The 22,709-nt window shown below is 40.6% G+C and overlaps 1 protein-coding gene across 1 annotated transcript in view; it reads right to left on the minus strand.

Moving 5' to 3' along the window:
• LOC116391838 (neuronal acetylcholine receptor subunit alpha-7-like) overlaps positions 1-22,709 on the minus strand; it is a 29,346-nt gene that overhangs the window by 1,873 nt on the left and 4,764 nt on the right. Inside the window, exons 3-9 of the mRNA XM_031862793.1 lie at positions 16,447-16,586; positions 12,570-12,614; positions 11,361-11,470; positions 3,587-3,834; positions 2,882-3,076; positions 2,124-2,210; positions 141-250 (exon numbers count right to left, since the gene is read on the minus strand). Coding sequence (XP_031718653.1) covers positions 141-250; positions 2,124-2,210; positions 2,882-3,076; positions 3,587-3,834; positions 11,361-11,470; positions 12,570-12,614; positions 16,447-16,586 — 935 coding nt within the window. The remainder of the gene's footprint in view (positions 1-140; positions 251-2,123; positions 2,211-2,881; positions 3,077-3,586; positions 3,835-11,360; positions 11,471-12,569; positions 12,615-16,446; positions 16,587-22,709) is intronic.

Raw genomic sequence — 22,709 nt, forward strand, 5'->3', positions numbered from 1 at the left:
ACACACACACACACACACACACACACACACACACACACACACACACAAAAATCACTCTCGTATAAACATAGGTATTTGTGCTCAATGTTATCAATGACGATAGAGATGATTATCTGATTCAATCTGTTTCAGTCACTCACCCACTTGGGCATCTTGCCTCCATGAGGGTCATGATGGTGAAACTGCAGGACTATAACTGTCACCACCACCGACATCCCTACTATCATCATGGTGCTGGCAAAGTACTGAGCTGCCGAAGACAAAAGAAAAATCCTTTCAGTTATGCTCAGAGATACGAATAAGGTCGTGCCCCCTCCCTTTAAGCCATGGTCACAGTTAATGAACATGTACTAACAGGTAAAACATTAAGCTTGAATTAATTCCAAAAATAGGTTGATTTCACACTGTAACATGAAAGGAAAGCAAGTCTGATCAATTTAGGCAAGAAGTTACATTGCCATGGGGGAAGATGCACACTTGCACTGAAATAGGAACATGCAAAAATTGTGACAAAACAGAGAATAGGGGTAAACCAAGTAGAGAGAGAGAGCGAGAGAGGTTCTGGTTCTGGAGGGATGTCTTCACCCGCAGCAGGGAGCTCTTTCCTAACATGTACACACAAACACACGGACACACACATCTGAGGGCATACCCTCCTATGTCTTGTTTGCTAGTGACTGTGAACAAAGAAGAGCCAACAGCTAAATACAGCGACAAGTCAAACTTCATGTGACCTCATGAGGTCTGGGGATACGTCATAAATTGGTTGTTTGATTGTTTTTTCATTTTGCCTTTATTGGGCAGATGACAGCATAAGCATGCGCTGTAACCATTCGGCAACCAAGGCGCTGCAACCATATTTATTTGGATCACGGAAAGTAAGGTGGAAGGAATTTGCTTCGTCCTGACTGCTTCATGGTCAATCACTAATCACTTTGGGTTTACTTTATGGAAAAAGAGTCAGAGGAAGACTGCCTGCAGATAGGATGTACAATAATTTAAAACATAATTATGAGACCTTGGGTCAAAAACCACATTGTTGATTATAACTAAATTTAAATTGAATTAATACTGAACAAAACCAATATATACTGAGCTGAATGGTCTTGAAACAGATAAAACAGGTCTAACTAAATTAACTAAAATGAAATGGACACACACTGCTTATCTGGTGATTAAGGGCTGATGATAAAAGACATATGGCCTGATTCTGGAAGCACTGTTGAACCCTTGCTTTATATATTTATGGTCAAGCTCAAGCAGCTACAATAACTCACATCCACATTCAGCCACTGTGCTGTAAAGAGACATTAGTCATTTTAACAGGGCTACTAAAAGTGTCCCAGGTGGCCTTGTGTTGAGGTCAAGGGAAACAAAAACACAGATGAATCACTCTGTTGATGAAGCTTTTGTCAAACTTTTCTCAGTGAGGCCAGTTATCATTGCATTGATGTAGTGGTGACCATGTGCAGCATGACCAAACCACACTCGCATCAATACACTCATATAATGTACACGTACAATAGATTTCCCTTTGACCAAGTGAAACTGATATGAAACATTACATACAGGACTGCCGTTGTAACTCAAAGCATGTTAAAACATTGTCTCGCACACACACGAGAAAAAACACATTTATTTTTGGCCTGATGATTTCTCAGCTGAATTAGGAGCGTTAACCAAACTAACATGTCTGCCTCTTCACTTGCCTCACAAAGTCTTTGAGGCCTTCTTTCTGAAATCTTTGGCCCCAAATGCTCTCCTCTCTCTCCATACATTATTTATTCTCCTATCCTCCTTTCCTTCATGCTTCCCCAGTGGAGAATCAAACATATTAAACCTATTAATGGTCCTGACAGCTTTAGTTCTGGCCACCCAATTTACTCAACACCATCCAGGGGTGCTCTGAATGATGTGTAGATGCCCTCAGGCTCCTCAAATCAAAGCTCAGTGAGACACAAAGATGGGTTTTCATATATCATTTTTTCAGTTATCTGCGACGATAACTTCTTAAGCGTGCCGGTGTCACTTCCCCGAGGAAGGAATCACCAGGAGGTGATTCTAAATTCATGCAAGCTTAAGCATGTTACATGTAGACACAAACACACATTAATATAACCCACCGATGAGAGGAACAGAGTCGGACGTGGCAGGCATGATCTCTGCTACCAGCAGCATGAAGACAGTTAGTGAAAGGAGCACAGTGATTCCTTGAGATATTGAGAGAGAGAGAGAGACAGAGACAGGGAACATGAGCAAATACATAAGGATGTGATCAGGGTCACTGGTGTATGAAATCATTCCTGTAATTACTTATGTATGGAATCAGTTCCGTTCTCATGACTACAACCATTTATCAGCTGCTGGAATCTCTGTCCAAGGTAGGTTACAGCTCCAGAAATCCCTCAAAAACAGTTTGACTTCGTACCTGGTGACTGCGCATTGAGACGGCTATTCATCAAAACTCACTGGCACCCTTAGACTTGCAAAATAGATTTAATGGCAAGCCTCTTATTTTGAAATTCAATTACTCCAAGGTGATTTGACATGCATGTATTCACGGCTCGCTATATGATTCATGAAGACAAATATGCATGCACAAGTTTGTGAGTGTGCTTTAATATGTTTATGTTGTGACTGTATTTCTATACTATTGAGTAAAGTAAATTTAAATTTTGTATGTTGCTGTTGGTGTTTGAAAACCACATTACTCCAAGTTTCTTTTACTTGCCAAATGCCTGGTACTTAAAAACTTTACGAACATCTTCACCTTCTTTCTACATTTCTTCCATGGATTAATATTATAGTTTCCAAATGTTTTGCAAAGCAAAATCCTTTCATTAATAACATGTGTGTTTGTGTATGTTTAAGCCTCCCTCACCCAGAGAAATCTTTTCTCCAGAGTCTGCCGGAAGCAGGAAGACCAGCAGGGCCAAACCAGAGATCAGCACGCATGGGATGAGCAAATTGAGGCCATAATATAGCGTCCTGCGGCGCATGGTGACCGTGAATGTCACATCAGGGTAGGGCTCCTTGCAGCAGTCATAGTACAGCTCATTGCGCTTGGCTGGCACACCTAAGAGAGAAGCACAACACACACAGGTCAGGTAGATTTTGTGGACTAATAAAGCCATTCAAGACTTAATAGCTTCTATAATGTGTGTAGACCAGAAAACTAGTGAGAGTAAATATTTTATGGGATGCGCCACTCGGACCAGGCTTGGAACTTCGCTGTGCCTTTATCTTCTCTTTGTATTGTTAGCTGGAATTTTAAGCAAGCTAAGAAAAAAAGAAGACCAAAAGTCAGATCAGATTTTTGATCGTTGATCTATCTCACCTTGGACTCTAACTCTAGGGATGTGGTGTGCTGCTCTCACATATGGCCTGGCTACACACCTGCCAACATGTCAAACATTCCTGTTGCATGCCATCTGGTGCTGTCTGACACCCATTTTCAGCTAACCAACCACCCCGGGGCATGTGCTGCTACTTGCTACTTTAAGTTGATATATATATATATATATAATATATATATAATTCATATTACACATCAAGTCCAGCCATCAGGATAGATAGCTGTACTTACCCACAAGGTCCCACTCCCCGTTGGGTATGTAGGTGGACGTGTCCACATCCAGCATCTGGAGGTCCAGCAGCCAGCCGTTGTGCGTCCAGGAGCCAAACTTCAAGTCACACTTTTGCACGTCGAAGGGGAACCAACGCACGTCAATGTAGCAGGTGCTCTTCAAGATGCCAGGGGGGATGTACTGGCAGTAACCTGATGCATTCACCAGGACATTGGTGTGGAAGGTGGCGTCAAACCGCTCGTCCGCACTGGGGAGAGAATAAGAGAGAGTAATGTGTGTTCGCACCTTCAACATGTTTCATCGCCTTGCTGTGAGCTAAAGATCCATCTTGCTGAAATCTCTTTATTGCCTTTTTAAATTGTTTTTGACATCAAGCTGGCAATTACTTTGTTTTATCAATGTGTACTATCATAGAGGAAGACTCATAATAAAATAAGAGAGCGTGCACATTTGGTTAAGACAAATTACGGAATAAAAAAAGTATTGTGAGGGATACAACATTCATTTAAAAACAGTAACTATTTGTCTGTTTTGCCACTTTATGGCCATTTTTGTGTTTGTATGTTTTTGTGCGCCTGTTTAAGTGTGTCACTCTCTTTGCTGTTTCAGCCTAACCTGCCACAGCAGGGAGCAGCGAAGTGATACATCTACCAGCCATCTGTGAAAGAACCAACCTGCTGCTGCAGTCCTTCACCCCACATACACACCATTAAAACCCCAGGTAATATCCAGGGTACAGTGAAATTAAATATGCACTTCTACTGCTAAGCCAAATATGCGGTAACAGAAACTAAATCGGAAGCATGTGGTAAACACCACGGATGCCTCCTTCAACGCTCTGCAACTCACAACCTGCTTACATGATATAATGGCAGGTTGTGTATAAGTAAAGTTTACAATATTTAAAGTTTGAGATGGACTTGGCTTCACTCACTTTCAAACAGCACCAAAAATCAATGAAGCCATTGAATAAGGTAGATCTGTATTCTCTGAAAGTCTCAGGAGTAGCAAACGAAACCTTTGGGAACAGATACTTACAGTAAAGAGAATACCTGAAGACCTACACTTAGACCCACTTCAGCTCTGGCACTCCAGTTGAACTCTAATTAAGAATTAAAAAGTAGCTCCTCTGGTGTCGGTGAGAGTTTGAACTCTCTTGAATAAAGTGCCAGAGGCAAAGTCTGAGCTTGGGCAGTGTCTTCTGTTTTGTTTTCCAAAATCCTTTTCATACAAATTGATTCTCCATTGTAGCAACTAGCTGGAAGGAAGTATCTCCCTTCCTCTTCATTGCTACTGTTTTGTTATAGTACATATATTTTCAGCAGTTGGAAAGAATAGCAAATGTTACTGTAAAGCAGTGCAGAGTTTGTATTCCTTACATAAAATGCCCCTAACGTACACAGTACGTCCTGCGTTTGTCATCGTAGGCCACATAAAAGCCTATTGAAATCCTTGTCACTTTACAATCCACACCAATTCAGAACTCAACTCATAGATATACAACATGGGGACACGCACGATACACCTATACATGCACACACACACAAATCAACACACCCACAATGCAATCCCCAGCGAGAGAGAGAACGCCAGTGTGTCTAAAACATCCTGGAAACTCTTTCAGCCCTGACAAAAGAACGTGGCGTGCATCTTAACAGAATTTGTAGATGGACACATTTTACTTGACACTGCCTTTGCTAAAGATTGAGTGATTTACCGTTTTGCGGGGGGTTAAGTGTGGTAATTTATTTCTCTTCTGTGTGTGTTGCTATCAGCTGTGGCTCTTGGTGCTGAGGGGGGGATGTGTGGGTTGGCCAAGGCGGAGCTATGCGATGAATTATTCAAGCTTTGGCCTGACTTCATCTGAAGGTGTGCGCTTTTCCTCCAGTGCTTACATACATTTAGCATGTCCTGGACTGTGTGTGTGTGTGTGTGTGTGTGTTGGAGAGGACAGATATTGTACAAGCTGTACAGAACAATACAAGATATTTATAGTATGAATTAGATTTTACATTAGATTTACATTAATTCCACTTTACTGTAGCTTGCTTCAAGATGGAAACGTACTGAAAACAAAATTTCTCATCCAATTAGAAACATTCTTTGAAAACAAAAATATTAATTGTTGTAAAACAAACATTTTTTAAAACAAAATACTTTTTACAATGTTCACATTTTAACCGTTAAATATACATACTGCTGGGCAAGTGATAGCCCCGGGAGAACGGGAAGTGGTCGTGTACAACACACACACCCACACACAGAGAAAGAGTACTGTGGACATGTGAGAGTGGGGCGAGGTGGAAACTGACCGACATTGACAATAGTGGCAGTGACAGGTTCCTTCATCATGGGACATGAGTCACCAAAGCTTTCTTCTCACTCACTAAACACCAGCTGCTGTCCTCACACAGGGACACACACACACACACACACACACACACGACAAAAAGAAGGAAGCCACAAAGTCAAGAGTGTTTGAGGAAAAAAACCACAAACTGTTAAAATATGAAAATTGCACCGATCTTTAAAGCGAGATCTCGCTGCCAGACTAACAATTAATATGTAATATAACAATATTATGTACATTTTCAAGTCATGATTTGACTTACGTGTTTTTTGTTGATTGCAGGGGAGGAAAGCGCAACAGGGAGTACTACAGAACACTATTGACATTTTTCTTTGCAAACATTTTTTTCCTACACTTTTCAAATCAGAAAGATAAGAAATAAAGAGCTAACGACTGTACTGCTCCATAAGAGAAAGCAAACACCTTCCCTGAAGATGTTAGCACAGTTGAGAGCTACCCACGATCAGCACCAACTCAGGCCAGCAGAGACCTATCCATCCATGTACATTGTGTTATATCCCAGGAACATAGCATTCAACTAACAGCCTCAGGGGGTCCTGACACAGGCAGTCAGTTTGACAGCCGTAAGGCTCTGTGGTTAACTAGCTGGCCAAGAAAGATGCAAGAAGAACACAATGTTTCAGATTTACAGTGGGATGTTTACTCCTATAGAGGCAGAGTTCCCATAAAGTACGTCACCCATGACGAATGGATTGCCTATGAACATCTCCATTGTCATCTTCAAGAGGAAGCAGAAGGTTTGGCATCATTATGTTGGGATTATGGTATGTGACATAATTGTTGTAAAGGTAAATACTTTGTGTCATCAGGCAGTCAATTGTCTCCGAGGCTTCTGGATGCTCACCTTGCACACATGGTGCACAAAATGCACTTTGAAAACATGCATGTGTATATTGTATTTTATTTCCCGAGTATTTATTCATTTAATGGATCACAGAAGAGTCATCAAATCAGTCCGTCTGTCCATCCATCCAACCAAAAAATCCCTCTGACTATCCATTTATTCAATTAATTCCCCTTTCATCATTACGGCCTGTCACAATGCTCCGTCTCTCTTGTACAGCTACTGTCCCTTCCTGCAAAATCATGATTCTGTCCGTGGTTTACCTGAGCTGGACGTCCTTCATGCGTCTCATCGATCCCCAGTCAAGTGAGACCATTGACTTTCCCCTCTAATGAGAGAGGAGGTCAACGGCTTACATAGCTGGACATTCTTATACAAACATAATCGCGCACACACACGGCAATTCTTGCTCGCCTGACACACACACAAATGGCAGACGAGCTGGAGTCAGCCGGAGGTTCTCATCAGTGAAGTGGATGAGCTTCATAGCAAACATGCACCTCTGTCTCAGTAGAGGCCACATTCATTTGTCCTTTGTCATAACCTTCTCGTGAATATTATAATATTCAATACCTCTATAAATATGCCAAAATCTTCCATTGATTTTTAGAAGGTTTAGTGTTTATGTTACTTAGTGTGAGTCACGTTGAAATCCATTGGACGTACAGTGTTTTAAACTCTTTGAGAGATTACACACTTATAATATGAGCCGAATGACTCATCAAAGTCAACATCAGATTTTCATCCCACTCCTCTTTTCTCTGAACGCATTATGACATCTGACCTCAGCACTCTTGAACATCATTAACTTCGTATTGAAACAATATAAATTAATGGAGGGATTTATGACCAGGTCTCGTCTGTGCTGCATGCTAATAAACCTAAAGGCATCTGCTATTCAACACAGTAAGACTAGCGTGTTATTGGCTGCGCACTGATGGCCCGTGGTGTAATGATGCATGTTGTGCCACTGCGGTCTGTAATTGTGTGACAGCGTGTATGTATGTGGACGTGCGTCTGTTTGCAACTTGTGTGCATGTGAGTGCACAGATACTGAATGTGTATTTGTGACATGAGAGCTTAGATGTGTGTGGTGTAATTAGTTAAGTGTGTGTTTGTGTGTGTTCTCAGCAGTGATCCATATTATTGCTGAAAACTGTAAATATTCATCTTTCCTAAGGCTTATAAGCTTGGCTGTAAACTGAATAAACTGAATCTTCTCCTTCAGCTTCACTTCAATGTTTATCATTTCTAACATCAAAGAGGTAGGCAATAGTCTTTTACTGAAAAACTTTTTTTCTCAATTGCCCAAACTGAGACATACATGTATGGCTGTTCTCAACAAGTTACAATGAATACATTTCTGTTTTCAATCCTCTCTTCTAAAAATTGCATTTATATACAACTAATTTGCATTAACAAATAGGAAACAGAATGCTGATCACATTATATACACTGAGGAAACGTGGACATAATCTGTAAACTGTGATATGCTGAGTTTCTAGGGATTGTCATGTCATTTAGTTCAGAGGACAAATCCAAATGACTTCCCCCCGACTTTTCCTCTTGCACCAGAAGCAGATCAAAGAGTTCGTTTATCCAGGGAAATATCTCAAAATCGGCTCAATGGATTGGCACATGATGTACAGACATTCACATTTCCCCTGAGGATGATCTGTAACTCGGTTGACCCCCTTACTCAGCTAGACCCATCCTTTGATCAAAGATTTACTGGAGAATTACATTTACACCAGCTTCATCTGTACATTGTGTTAAGTGCCAAATAGCAAATATTTTAGATTAAATAAAGGCATGTTAGCATCTTCATTGTCAGAGGTTTAGCATACTGACATTCAATACGGGAAGTACAGCCCCACAGAGCCGCTAGCACGGCAGTTCTGTTTAGTATTTAACCAAAATAATCAACTTTTCCTGTCTTAACCAAATGCTTTCAAAGCCCAAACCTAACAACATGTGGGACACAGGACATAAACTCCAGTCGTCAATGTCAAAGTCCTTTGCTATGTACATCAAACCAAGCAGCACAGTACAGAAAACAGGGCTGCTGTTTTCCTGTGTGATATAGCAGAGTAACAAGCAGCATACGGGAAGGCAGGTGTCAGAGTAACATGCTGACAACTTGACAGACAGAGAGAGGTAGCTGGGGTGATTTATAAAGGGGGAGTCGGTGAAGACTGGGAACAATGAAAAAAAAACATGGAGAGAAAGAGTTGATTGAATAGAGTGAATTATAGTGAGACAGTGAGTTATGAAAGAGAGACGGCGGGAGACTCAAAAAATGAGATGAGAAGAGAGATGGTAAGACGGGATGCATGATGGAGGTAGAGAGGGAGGAGTAGAGGCAGAGGGTAAAAGGCAGAGGGTAAAAGGCAGAGAGATTAGGATGGGTAATCCTGGCAGGTCTGAAAGCTGAGCTTTTAAAATTTGGGTTAATGCCCCCAAACCTTTGTTTTGTCCTTGTATTCCCTGTCATGTGCATGTGTGTGTGTTTGAGTGTGTGTACTGGGGGAGATATGGTAATGAGGAAAAGCATCTGAGGCTCTTCTCTCCATGCACTAAGTAACATCAATGAAGACCAACTGCAAAGCTCTCAACCTCACTTCATGTGTTCAAATCTGTCAAGTTTTCTGTTTCACCAGCTTCTCCACACATTTTATCTGTGTAATTAAATCCCTCTGTGCGATTGAACCCCAGCATCACTTCCCCCCCGACTCTCAGACTCGATCATCCGTCTCTCACTCAAGCATGCAAACGCAATGCAATTAGTTGTTTTGGAGAAAAACAACTGGCCTACATTTTAATTGACTTGGGGAGCCTCACAAAGAAGCGTGAAGAACAGTGGATGAATCAAAAAATGCAATGAGCTCGCTCAACTTTAATTAATATGTGGTCTTTGCCCTAAGCCTGTATGTTGCCTTAAATCTTAAAAAAAAAAAACAATATACTGTACGTCTCAATGTAAAGCAGCATTTTGACAGCAATAGCTCTTTACCAGCGTTCATTTCATGACATTAGTATCATAATTGTTAACAAGGAAGTCCAAATCAATCATGAATGAGATCGACAGACTTTGTCAGCCACTACACTACACTGCATCGTATGGTAGGAAGACAGACAGTTGTTCTGTCGATGGGAGATGATGGAAGGAGTGAAACATCACTTCCAAAAAGTTATATTTTCAATAAAGCAAATAAATTGTCAAAACGGTTGATTTTTAATACACCTTCTTTCTGTGTTAAAGAAAAGCTATTCATTGGGAAAAATCTAAAATAAGTTAAACAAAAATAAATACAATGGTGAGAATATATAAGACTTCTTGAAATAAGATGTAAGATAAAACAAAATAATCCTTCATTAGTCCCACAGCGGCGACATTTGCAGTTTAATATTTAGGCCTTTCAAGATAAAAATATATTTAAAAAAACTCATTTTGAGGAATGTCTTACCAGTATTTGGAAGTGTTGTGTTGTGCATTGTCTAAAAACAAGTCCCTATATCTCACTGAAATGTTACTTGTTGATTGAGTCTTTTATCAAGTCTTATGAGATATCTTGACTACTAAATAGACAAATATACAACTTGGTAGGATTTTGCGGTTTTTGCAGTGTTGGAGAACGTTTTCATCATAGTAATAAGAATTAAGTAGATTTTAGATTTATCATTTTTCTCTGTTGCCTGTGTCCCTGAGTGTTGTGTTTGATTGTTCATCACATTGGCTTAAAGTAACCCTGATACGGCTTTAGTTTGTGGAGATTAAAGACAGATTTCAATAAAATTGCAGCGCTAAGGATTAAATTAATATTTCAATCACTCAAACACACTTACCCACAAATAAAAATAGAGAGAAAACATGCCATCTCTGACAGGTGTATTTATCTGCGGCACTGACTGGTGGATTACAACACCTATTTTAAATTTGACAACGAGAAAAAAAATAAATAAATACTTTTTCAACTTGTCATAACAACCAGCAATAACAGATTCCTTTTGGCCACCTGGGGGCAGTGGAAATTAAATTTTCTTCATGGAAACATATTCTCCCCTTTTAAGTTCATATGATGAACTTGTTGACAAACAGTTGCAGACCTTAACATTAATTTAGAGTCATGTTTTATTCCCCTGCTGAATGTAACACCCATATTCACTCTGTTTTTGGTCTCTACCAACTCCTGCGGGACATACTTAGCTGCTAAATGCTCTACTATGTTTACCAGCTAGTTAATAACTGTGTGTGACTTCTGTTTGTTGTTTAGCAGGCAGTATACAGAGTTTTTTAACAAAAAGCTGAAAACACTATGAGAGTGGTGTGAAGTAAGGAAAACAGTAAAGCTGCTGCCAGATAGCTAAACAATGAGCTGAAACTCACAATAAAGCTCCATAAAGCCGATTGAAGCTGCACATTCAGGTGATAGTTTTCTGTAGGTCCATCATTTAAAGCTACCCCTTTCATTGTAACATTGTCATTTGATTGATTGGTATTATGAATATATTGCTGCTTTAAGGAAGGTGGTGATGAGCAGGAGAAAGCAGCTCTGACCTGTTGTAAAGGAGGATGTCAGGGGTCCATATCTGGTCTGAAGGGAATCGCAGGTTCTGGACACCGGGGTAGTTTTCTTGATTCCAGCTCAGGTAGATGTCTGTCCAGTACTGAGACAGAGAGACAGAGACATTTTCACTCAACCTTACATTTTCTTGAAATGGGTGCAATAACTCTCATACTCTGCAAAAAAAAACATTATGTCCAATGGTTAGTTGAACTAATCTTATTGAAATTTTACAAGAAAGTTGTACATTCAATAGAAATAAGAGCTGTATCTTGCCAAGAAGCGAAATTAAACTCAAGGGGTAGAATGATTCTTGCAGTCTTAGTCTCCCCAATTAAAAACAGAAGTTATCAAGGAATGGAAACAGGTTATTCCTGCAGGCATACCTAAAGGCTTAAATAATGTAACAGTCTATTACCATTCACAGCCAACGAGCTAGATTATTAGTCTACAAAATGCACTGAAAAATGCAACACTGTTGGAGAACAAAGTAGGGATGGTTCTGCTCTCTGCTTTTTGAAATCTTGTTATTTATTCCGGGCCACCCCGTCTCCCCGAACATCAAGTCGAGATTTCTGCTGCACTTAACAAGTGGGAACCAAGCAAACCGTGTCCTACTTGAAACTGTTGCACAGACTAATTTGGCTTGAGGCTGTGAAACTGTCAGCGGAATGTTTAGCCTGTTGGCATTAAGTCCAGTAACTATCAAGTTGACTGCCACTTAAATATGCTGCGCTCTTCCTCTTCTTTTCTCATTTTGTGCTCGACAATCTGACGTTGTCTTGAGTATGCTGGTGCCAGCATTGAACATGGACACACACAGACACACACACACACACGCACACACCAACAACTGATGGCTGAGTTCCAGCATTGAGTGTTGTATGAAAATGTGAGTGCTGAATATAATTGCAGATAACTAAAACATACTTGGATGGATAAGCTAGTGCCTACTAATACTGGGTAGAAAGTGAATATTGCATTATAAATCATGCTTTTAGACTGTGGGCAAGTTCAAAGACTCAATCCAGGAAATTAATTGTATCTCTAGACATGCATGGTTAAAATGTTATATCATCATCAAGCAGTGAATGTAGTGGCACTAGTAATCTGAAAAACAGAGTAATAGTGTACTATAATCAGAAATCGAATTAAAGCACATTAAATTGATGGTGACGTGCCCTTCTTAAACTTTGACTCACCAGCTGCAGCCAGGCGTTGGTCATCAGCACTTGGTTCTTTTCATCCTGAGAACAGAAACAGAAAAAAAGAAGAGAGAATATTTATTTTTCGTTTGTAAAAAAAAAAGAAAACTAGGCCAATCCATATTTAATATAGTGGAAAGGGGCTTTGTTATCAGTGCAGTTGCTCTGCATCTCCAAATAAGAACAAACCAGTCTATGTAAAATTGTGTAAAAGCTGTTCTTATGTAAGCAAGTTTAGTTCTGTTGAATAGTTTCACTGCGTCATCTGTCAATTACTCAACCCTTTTAAAACTAAAGTACAGTAGGTCTGAATGGATTCAAATAATGGGGATGGACTGTAAAATGCCAGGCTGGCTCCAATAGTAAAAGAAATTCTAATCATGTTCACAGAAAAAAATCCTGTTTGTTTATTTAATTAAGGTGGAAACACTTAACAGTGCTCTGTGGTGAGTTAAGGGGTTATTGTCTGGTTATGTATTATCTTAAAAACACCATTGCAAACACGCTAGTGATTAAAAAGTATCATCCATAAAGAGGAACAATGGCAAAAAAAAAAAACAGGGATTAATAAATGTAAAAGCAACTATTTTCTTTATATTTTAAGTCTGAATATTTGTAACTACTATGTTGTATGTTTTATATGCTGCTGATTGTTTGGTCAGGACATTACCGTAAAATGAATCAATTAATAATCTCAGTGAGACAATATCCTGGTTAAAAACAAAATATTACTATTATCAAATGTTATCATTAACAATAAGTATTAAAGTTCATTTCTGCTTTTAAATCCTTAAATCCTAAATAAAGACAATATAGGTGAAAAATAAAAGGTGGGAAGAATGCAGGTTGAACCCTTTGTCTTTTTCCAATAACTTCAGAAATGTTTTCAAAGTGTACTTACAGCATTTGGGAAATTGTGTTGCTAATATTCTAGCTGCAACGTGAAATTGCATTTCTGCAAGCCTTAGAATTTCAGCTTCATGTACAGAGAGGAAAAGTCAGGACAGGAATGCCTGCATGGCAGAAAGGAATGCTGAAAGGGATCAGACAATTCTCCATTTTTTAACACAATGCATCCGTTTATTCATTTGTAGTTCTCCCTCTATTTTTCCTATTTCTAAGGTTGGAGTTGACAGTGTGGGCACATATGGCAAACCCTTCTATGAAGTCTTTTATGAAAGCAGATGACTCAGATGATCGAGCAAAAGCCACAGCTGAAAGTAATAATTGGAAATGTGTCTCTCTTCAGAGATTTCAAATTCCATAGCGGTTTGTGTGTGTGTGTGTGTGTGTGTGTGTGTGTGTGTGTGTGTTTGTAATTGAGCATATTCGGTTTACTTGTTATCTATAGATGCGGGTGAAGGTATTTTTTGATTCTATAACCTCTCCACATTATCACTGATGTCTTTTCATCAATACATCGTTCTTGACGTTTACCTTGTGCTTCAACATGAATGTATTTGTATGTGTCATACGATTCTCCGTATGGGCAAACGTATGTAGAAACACCTGGAACCTGACCTAGAAACACACGGACCAGTCAGTCAACATTGGTTACTTTATAGCCGATGAATTAATGAGTTGAATGAACATCGGTGTTCCCGATAAAGTGCACGTTAAAGTGCACTAGCACACCTCTGGGTCTCAGCACATCAGTTAGTGCCACATGATTGAAGCAATCCCCCATACCGAGACAAGCTTTTCTCAGATCGACACAAATATTTATCAAATTAGCAGCTTGTCTGGAGGCTACAGGGAAGAATACAAGCTATTTGCTAAGAGATGGGCTGAAAGGTGTTTTATGTGGACATAGAAAGGTGTCTCAGTCCCTCTGGAAAGGTTGAATGAGCATCATTGCTGTGTTCCAGATATTTAGTTTACCCTATCTACGCATCTAAGCTGCTGGCTAAGCATCAGTGCCTTGCTAAAAGTGTCAGTGAAAACAGTAAAGTTCTGTTATTTTACTCAATACCATATTTTTCCCACCACTCCGAGGACATGCCAATGGCTTCTGCCCCATCCCCCTCTTAACAATACAATGGCCACGTAACTACAGTTTGTAAATTAGGTTACTTGATTTGTCTCCATTAGACGCTCTAGAGAATCTGATTAAAACACAATTACACTCACAAATGACATTTAACATGATAACCCTTCCCCAAAGTGTCTCCTGTCTGTGGAAAGGCTAAATGAAAAATGTACATGCAGCCTGCAAAGTGAGTTGCAAGTTTTTGGTCCTCCCTGATGGTTAATGACTCGAGAATTCATCTGAAGGCCTCCTGCTATTATGAGCAGAAGTTTAACGATTTGAAAAGTCATTAAAGATAGTAGACCTGGATTGATTTCTGGGGCACAGGCTGAAGGGAGGAAGGAATGGTAATTTTCATGCATTGGGAATGTGTCGGAGTGTCAAACTCAGGTAGACACAAAACACACATGGGAAAATAGCCCGTAGGGATAATTTGACGCTTCTTATCTACAGCCTAGACAACATGAGGAGATATGGAGTGGAGAGTAGATAAGCAGCGCTAATGCCTCTCTCTGCAACTAATCTTTAGGCTCTAAACACTTCAGACAGAAAAGCGGGCATCCAGACAGAAAAAAGCACCGGGGAGTGTTGTTTAAGGGAGCAGGAAGTCCCGTTTGAGCAACACATTAATGCTTTTAAAAGGCTTATTAGACGCCAACACACTGCATACATACACACAGACTTTTACGACTCAAGAGAGGTGTCACGGTGGCAACTAGTTTACTTTTCATCACTAGGATTGGGAGGTAAACAGCACATATGGCATTCACGCTACAAAATGATCTACCAGATAATAACTGTGCTTGCATGCGTTTGATTGGCCGGCACAGTGTCTTGCTGGATGACGATGCCTTGCAGCAAAAGTTGAGCAGGAGTCCCATGTGTTGGCACTCCCGCCGCATCGACGGGCCCTGCTGCTAGCCATGTGTTATTTCATGCAGGGTTACTGGCGGTCTGAACGATGCAATAACCACACACTGCTTCAGCGGAGCAGCAAAAAACAGCTACGCTCAGCCAGCTTTGCCTCGATGAATAAAGATTAAAAACAATGGAAGATTGTGTTATAAGAGGAATTAAGATAATTACAATCTGTCAGAACGGATATGCGGGGGCATCAGATCCATGGAAAAGAGACAGCAAACTGGTTTGTATTCCTGGATTTAAAATTCAGCATAGGAAAATGCAATCATGATGTACAATCTTTTATTCAAATCGGCTCAAGCCATACGTATGTCAGTAAATGGTAAAGAGTGGTGGAGAGTTCACCCGGGAACACTCAGGAACATTGAATAAACGTATTCAGTTTGTGTGTGGTCTGAATTAATATCTGTCCCAGTCCAGAGGGTCTTCATGTAACAGAAGTCAAACAGCAGAAGTGCATTTACTTCTGCCAACATTTAACACTGTTCCATCAGCACAATCCTGGATGTGTTACTAAGGATACCCGCAGCTTGATACACACATCAGACCGAAACACACTACTAATATAGCAATGTGGAACATGCTACTTCTCTTTTTGCAAAGATAATACTAAAATGCTGTATTTCTTTTCAAACACTTTCTCTCACTTTTCCTTGGAATCTTCACTGCGATGATTGGGATGATGTAAAGTCTCTCAGAATGTGACGCACAGCTAATTAATAAGTGTAAATGATGCAAGTCACCAGATAGCGGTACACTTCCACTTCAGCTTTCCATTAAACTACACACTGTACACCCAACAAAACACAAACTTCATATCTTGTCACACTTCCTACATTGTACACTGCCCAAATGAAACACCATGCCACACACACACACACACACACACACACACAGAGTAGAAAGTGAATGTGTCTCCCTCACCACGTCTATGATCTGCAGCAGTGTGAGCCCCAGCTCCACTAGAATGGCGGCTGAGTCATTGACCACAGGTCTCTCCAGTCGGTTGTAGTTAGCCAGCAGCTCCTTGTACAACCTCCTCTGATATTCTCCCTGCAGGGATCCTGGAGGAAACAAAAAAAAAAAAAAAAAACATGATTTGTCGGAGGATCATTTCGAATGCAAAGCATCTGCATTAAAAGTTGTTCAAAACTAAGCACCAACATTTGAGCAAAGCAGTTCATTCTTGACCTTAGGTGAAAGTTTGTGTGACAGAATAAAATCAACTTGCAGGTCCCTTCTCCGATAAAAGTAGTAAGTGGTTCTTTGACATTATTTTTGTCACACATAACCACCAGCAGTTGCCACATATTTCAGACTTGAAGGTGCACTCCTCCATCGACGACAGTTTCTGAAGGTCACTCCTAGATTTACAGACGCAAGGGGGAGCAGTCTTCTTATTTGCATTTAAACTGTAACTCTTGCGCTGGATTAATGAGGTTTCAGGGCAGGATTTTGAGTTTTTGGGCTTGGGCTATCCCTTTCCTGCAAATTATACTTTGGAACATATTCCTGTGTACTGCGCCTGATTTCTAATCTAGAAAGTAGCTTCAATGGCCTTCCTCACCTTTTACCCTTCCTTTGCTGGCACCAGCCTGCAGCCAGATTATAATTTACCTGGCAGAGTTTCAAACACACTGCCACATACTTTACCTAATCAGTTCATTCAGATTGCGCCAATCTGTCCCCGATTCCTACCGTTCTTCCTGTAATCTTGGTGTGAACACTGTAAGGTAGGTCTGTTGTTGAGCTGAGAGATTTGATGAATAAAGAATACTATACATTTAAACATGCGCCAACGTCGGCATGTACATCCACAGACTGTAACGCAAACAAGAGTGGCAGGGCTGTGAGTTGATGTAGTCTTAAGGTCCAGGGTGATTACAACGATGCGGTTGTTGGCCCGACTGTCATCACCGTTATTGATCCTCTCTACCTCACCTTCCACACACATTTCACACTGCCCATTTGTCCCAAAATAACAGACAGACACAGACATACAAACACCTACATGCACATACACAAACACGATCAGACCACACTGTTAATGACCTTGGAGTCAGTGGTCTCACTATAGTGCAATTTACAAAAAAAAAGACAAAAGTGCAACAAAGTGAAAATATCCTTTTACAAAAATCCTTCATAATAACAAGTCATTTGCGGTAGTCTCATAATCAGTTGTCACTACTCATCAGCTCATGTGTTCACACTGCAGGTACAAAATCACTTTTTGTCCTTGTTATGATGTATGTTTTGATCGGTTTTAATGATTGGGGGCTGCAGCGTCAAAGCAAAGACCGTTCAAAATATCCAACTATGAGAGAGTGGATTTGCGTAACAACACGTGTGTGCACATGGAGGTAAATTCAGAGGAAATATTTTCAGACTGGTGTCTGAATATAATCCGTTTATGGTCACACCGATGAACACAGTGGTAATTTCCTACACTGAAAAATGATGGAAGCCAGCTAAACAGAACAAGAGAAAGAACAAAGACAGAATATAGGGGACAAACGAGTGGTGTGGATGAGAATTAAGGAGAAAGTATTACAGAGAAGTAGAGGAGCGAGCACTACAGCCCTGCAAAGCTGTGAAGAGGACCGTGTTGATTGTACCATTAAGGCTGTAATGAGGAGAGTTATGGCAGGACTGAGCCCGAGGTCAGAGACAGAGACGCTACGAGAAGCTGCTCAGCACAGCGGAATCCTTTTCGCTGCTCCACCCTGCCACACATACTGATTAATACATCAGACTGTACTATCCTCTCTATTGATGCATCCGTGTATCCATCTTCCAGATACCTTATGTGGAAGTTGGATTGACGGATCCATGGCATTCCTGCAGACACATTCAAACACATGCACACTCACAGACATAGATACAGACACACTGTATTGTTTTTTTTTGTCTCTGTCTGTAAGCATGTTTGTTTGGACACCCCATGCAAGTGCTCTAATGGCTGATGGCTTCTGCGAAAACACAATCTCATGAAATCAATACACAGCACCACAAAGTCATAAATCTGTCCATCTGTGCACAATGTAATTTGCGTACGCACATGCACTCAAATTTAACTACAGCCTCATCTACCGCCGCCATCCTGCCAACCTCCTTCTGGTGTCTCTCCTGGGTTTTATTACTGTGAATTGTGAACTGAGGTCCAAAGAAACTCAACAAAACGAATAAAGTCAGTGGAAAAGAATTGAAAGCTCCGTCTCCGGTAGTTTCATAAAACCGTGTTCAGAAGTAATTAAATAATCAAATACAATAAACCACTGTGCCAACCTAAACCCACAAACAAACGTGTGCAGCGTACACCAGGGATGAAGCGATACATTTATTCATCACACTAATGAAGCTCATATGAGAAGCTGGCAAGAAGACACCGCTTCCCAAACCCAGCGAGAGGCTTCATCAAACAAACTCCAGCAGAGGGAGGGAATGAGAGTGGGGGGGGGGGGGGGGGGGGGTAGAGGGAGTAGGGGAGCTTCAAGATCTGCCATTTGTTCAGCACTCCCTTTATTTATCTCCCTCTTCAGCATCCTCAACCTTTTATTTGTTTCCCAGAGCGGATGAAAGAAAGTAATTTTGTCAAGAAGACTCTTAAAAGCCTTATTTATCCTAATGTTATCTTTCAAACAAATATATGTTTTGTTTCAGATGGATTGAGGCCACTTACACAGCACAGTGTCACAGATCTTATCAATGCCTTTTGTTCAATACAGAAGTGCGATGTACTTTAAATACAACCCCCTGTTGGTCTTAAAATGGTTTGTGGTCAGGCACATTGTGGGCGCATTGCTATCTTGAGGCAGCAGAAAGCGATTGCGCCATTGACCAGCAAAAACCTGATTTAATGTCAAAGGCTCAGTATTATCCTTCTATTTAAAGAGCACATTATTCAGATAGTAAGATACGTCGACAGAGACGGGCTCATGCATGCTCTCTACTTGTTTCACACACACACACACACACACACACACACACACACGGACACGCAGCAGCGCTCCTCTTCAGTTAAATAGACGGCGGAGGCAGAGGGTCCAACGGCCGAGGATCCCATACATGCCCCTTCCCTTCCTACACAAAATGTGACGGCACCATTAATTCAGCACCCTGTAAATGGACAGCGACAAATAGTAAGCGGATTGCCCATCTAATCAGTAAACAGTAGAAACTCATCAACAGAAGACAATTCTAGGGCTGTAACGAATAGTTGGAAGCTTAAAAGCTTCATACAAATGTTGTCATTTCCATTCTAAATACACGTTTATTTTATATTTTTTTGCTCTTCATTCTGTTTAAACCTGGTATTTCTTTACAGTTGCAGATAAAGATGGGTCTACACTAGAGCTAGATTACAGTGGTGGCTCACTGGTTTAGCAAACTAATGTCAGTCCCGAGCTCCAGGATGTCTGCACATAAAATTTGTTCTTATTTCATAAGCAGAGCCAGACTGCTTCTGCGCACATAAGGGACCCCAAGGGCATCGACACCCAAGGGGACATTTTATGTCAGCTCCGCAGAACCCCAACAAAATGTTAATACATTTCACTCATTCACAAGGTCTCCTTTGAGACCAAGTTCATTTTCTTTTTGAGTACATTTTTCACGAAATCAACATTTATTAGAACAATATTGGATGCAAGAGCTAATCTCGCAGATTCTTGTGAAAGAGAATCAAGAGGAAATGAAAAATGTGGGACTCATAGAAATGTAAATTTGGTGTGCACATCCTTATGCATTTGTGCTGTGTGGGGGTGAAACAAAGTGTCCAAGAATTCGTCACCCTGCCTTTCAGTCAGTCCAAACCAGGAGAGGCTCCAGCCCCTGATGTAAAGTTTTAGAGCGATTCAAATACAAGGACAGAAATTATGTTGTAGGTGTCTTTGGAATGAGACCCACCATTTTGTATAGGATTGGGAGGCCCACATTAGGAACATCAGGAGAGAGAAATGGTTGGAAAAACTGATATTGACAACAACGGTCTCTACTGAGTCAGGAAGGGACAGCAGCCACGAAGAGAAATAAAGGATAATCGTGCTTAGCATCAGCGAAAAAGAAACATTTCCATAGTGTGTGCAAGGTAAGAGGAATATCAAATTTCTGACACATTGCAGGTCTGTCGAAATGCGAGAGACGGGAAGAAGAGTAGAAGACTGCTGAAGATTGCTATTGTATTCAAGACGGTTGTATACCAGCTTTATATTTCAAGCTAAAAAAGTTCACTGAGAGTGAAAGCTAATTCCATTTATTGCCAATCAACTAAAGGTCAAACTTCTAGCTTTTTTCTCAACAGCATCTTAGTCTTCATCAAAGGGCGATAGCTCCAGAAAAAAGCTACTTGTAGTAAGTGGACCTTAAATTAAGATCTTTATCAAACTACTATTTCAAACAGAGCAAACTCAACACACTTAGGAAACAGTGAGGTGCATTTGAAAGCTCCTGAAAAACTTTTAGGGACAGATTTTAAGTTTCTGCTTGTATAACAAATCTGGAATTTTTTAAACTTGGGCATTAAATTTGTTAAGTTTATTCATCTTGTGTCTACTTTTTCAGAATTGTACAGTCAGATCTCTCAACATTAGCTTCAACACAATGCACTGAGATGGGTGGATTTGACACCGTTTTTAGTGTAATGTGCAAATATAAATAATTATAAAGGGGAAAATCAGAAGCACATTGTTCCAATCCTTCCTCCCTCACTCCCTCTCAAGCTTCCCACCTCTAATTCCAATTATTTACATTCTCTTTCCTTCTCATGTAAAATCTACTCCAATCTTTGGAATACCCCACTCCTTTACTATTCTACTGCCGTTTTCATTCTTCTCTATTTTGACTGAACCTCTCTCCTATCAGTGCCTTTATCCCTTTACAAGCCTTTCCAAATCTTATGATATCCCCTCTTTTGATCCACCTCTCTATATATGTCTCTCTCTTGTTACCTCTATTCCATCTTTTCAGTCTCTCCGTCTTATCTGAATATTTTTTACTGGGTCAATGCGTTCAGATGAGGCTTCCAAATACACTCATCAGACACAAGCTATCCAAACACAGGCTGCCTGAGGGACCGGCTCTCCCTCTCCCTTTCAAACACACACACACACACACACACCTCACAGACACACACTCCCCAAAGAACAAAAAATAATCATGAAAGCCATTTTAGGTGGAGCACTATGTGGCCACCTCTTACATCAGGGTGTTTTAGTGCCCCTGATGGGCTCAGCTAAACCCATGCAGGATGAGCGACTGTCCAACACACACACACACACACACACACAGACTTTCAACTGGTAGAATGAAAGTACGCAGCGCTTCCCTCGTCTCTTCCTGCCATTATACTCTACCGTACTTATGTAGATTAGTTAATCTATTATCATGTCAGAAGGGATTTCAGCACTATTATGTGTCTTTGCTGCTTACTGCAGGTTCCAAAAAGTGACAATACAGATGCTTATATCTGGTTTCAGATACTGTTTTGCCTGCTAGACAGACTCTGTACGCAGGGTTAACATGGGACCTCTAGTCATACCTGAAGTTCCCAATGATGTGGCATGAATCCTGATGTAAAAACAGCGAGAACACTACAGATCTGTGGTGACAAAAGGGTCGGGATGATAAGACCAGAAGTAAGTTTCTAGCATTCTGGGAGATGAATTGGCAGAAATAAATTATAATATTCATAGCTACGTTTTCGTTTGTATATAATCACCTGAAACTAAGAATTATTGTGTTTGGGTTAGCTTAGAATGAGCCCTTTATATCTACAAAGGGGGTGTTCTTCTTCACGGAGTCCGCCATATTGCACTGCCATGTTTCTACAGTAGCCCAGAAAGGACAAACTAAACACTGGATCTAGATAGAGCCTTTCTTGTCACATGAAGACCACCAAAGTTTCCGAACACGCTTTTGAAAGTGCGGTGACGTGTGCCGCAAAACCGTACTCACCGCCAGCCCCCAACTGACATTTAATGCTCCTAAAGTAGTGCTATGAGGGTTAAGGATGGCCTCTGAGCGAAGCAGAACACCAATGAACACCATTTGGCACTTGACGGCTCACGTTACTGCAGTCTTTGAAAGGTAGGAGTGAGAAGAGGGGTATTCATTTGGTTGCAATATGCAACCACACCAAATCCTACACTCTGTACCTTTTTTTTAGGTTTGGCCCAGTACTAACATGGAAA

This window comes from Anarrhichthys ocellatus, unplaced genomic scaffold, assembly GCF_004355925.1.
Source record: "Anarrhichthys ocellatus isolate YVR2014 unplaced genomic scaffold, GSC_Weel_1.0 scaffold27, whole genome shotgun sequence".
NCBI classification, from domain to species: Eukaryota; Metazoa; Chordata; class Actinopteri; order Perciformes; family Anarhichadidae; genus Anarrhichthys; species Anarrhichthys ocellatus.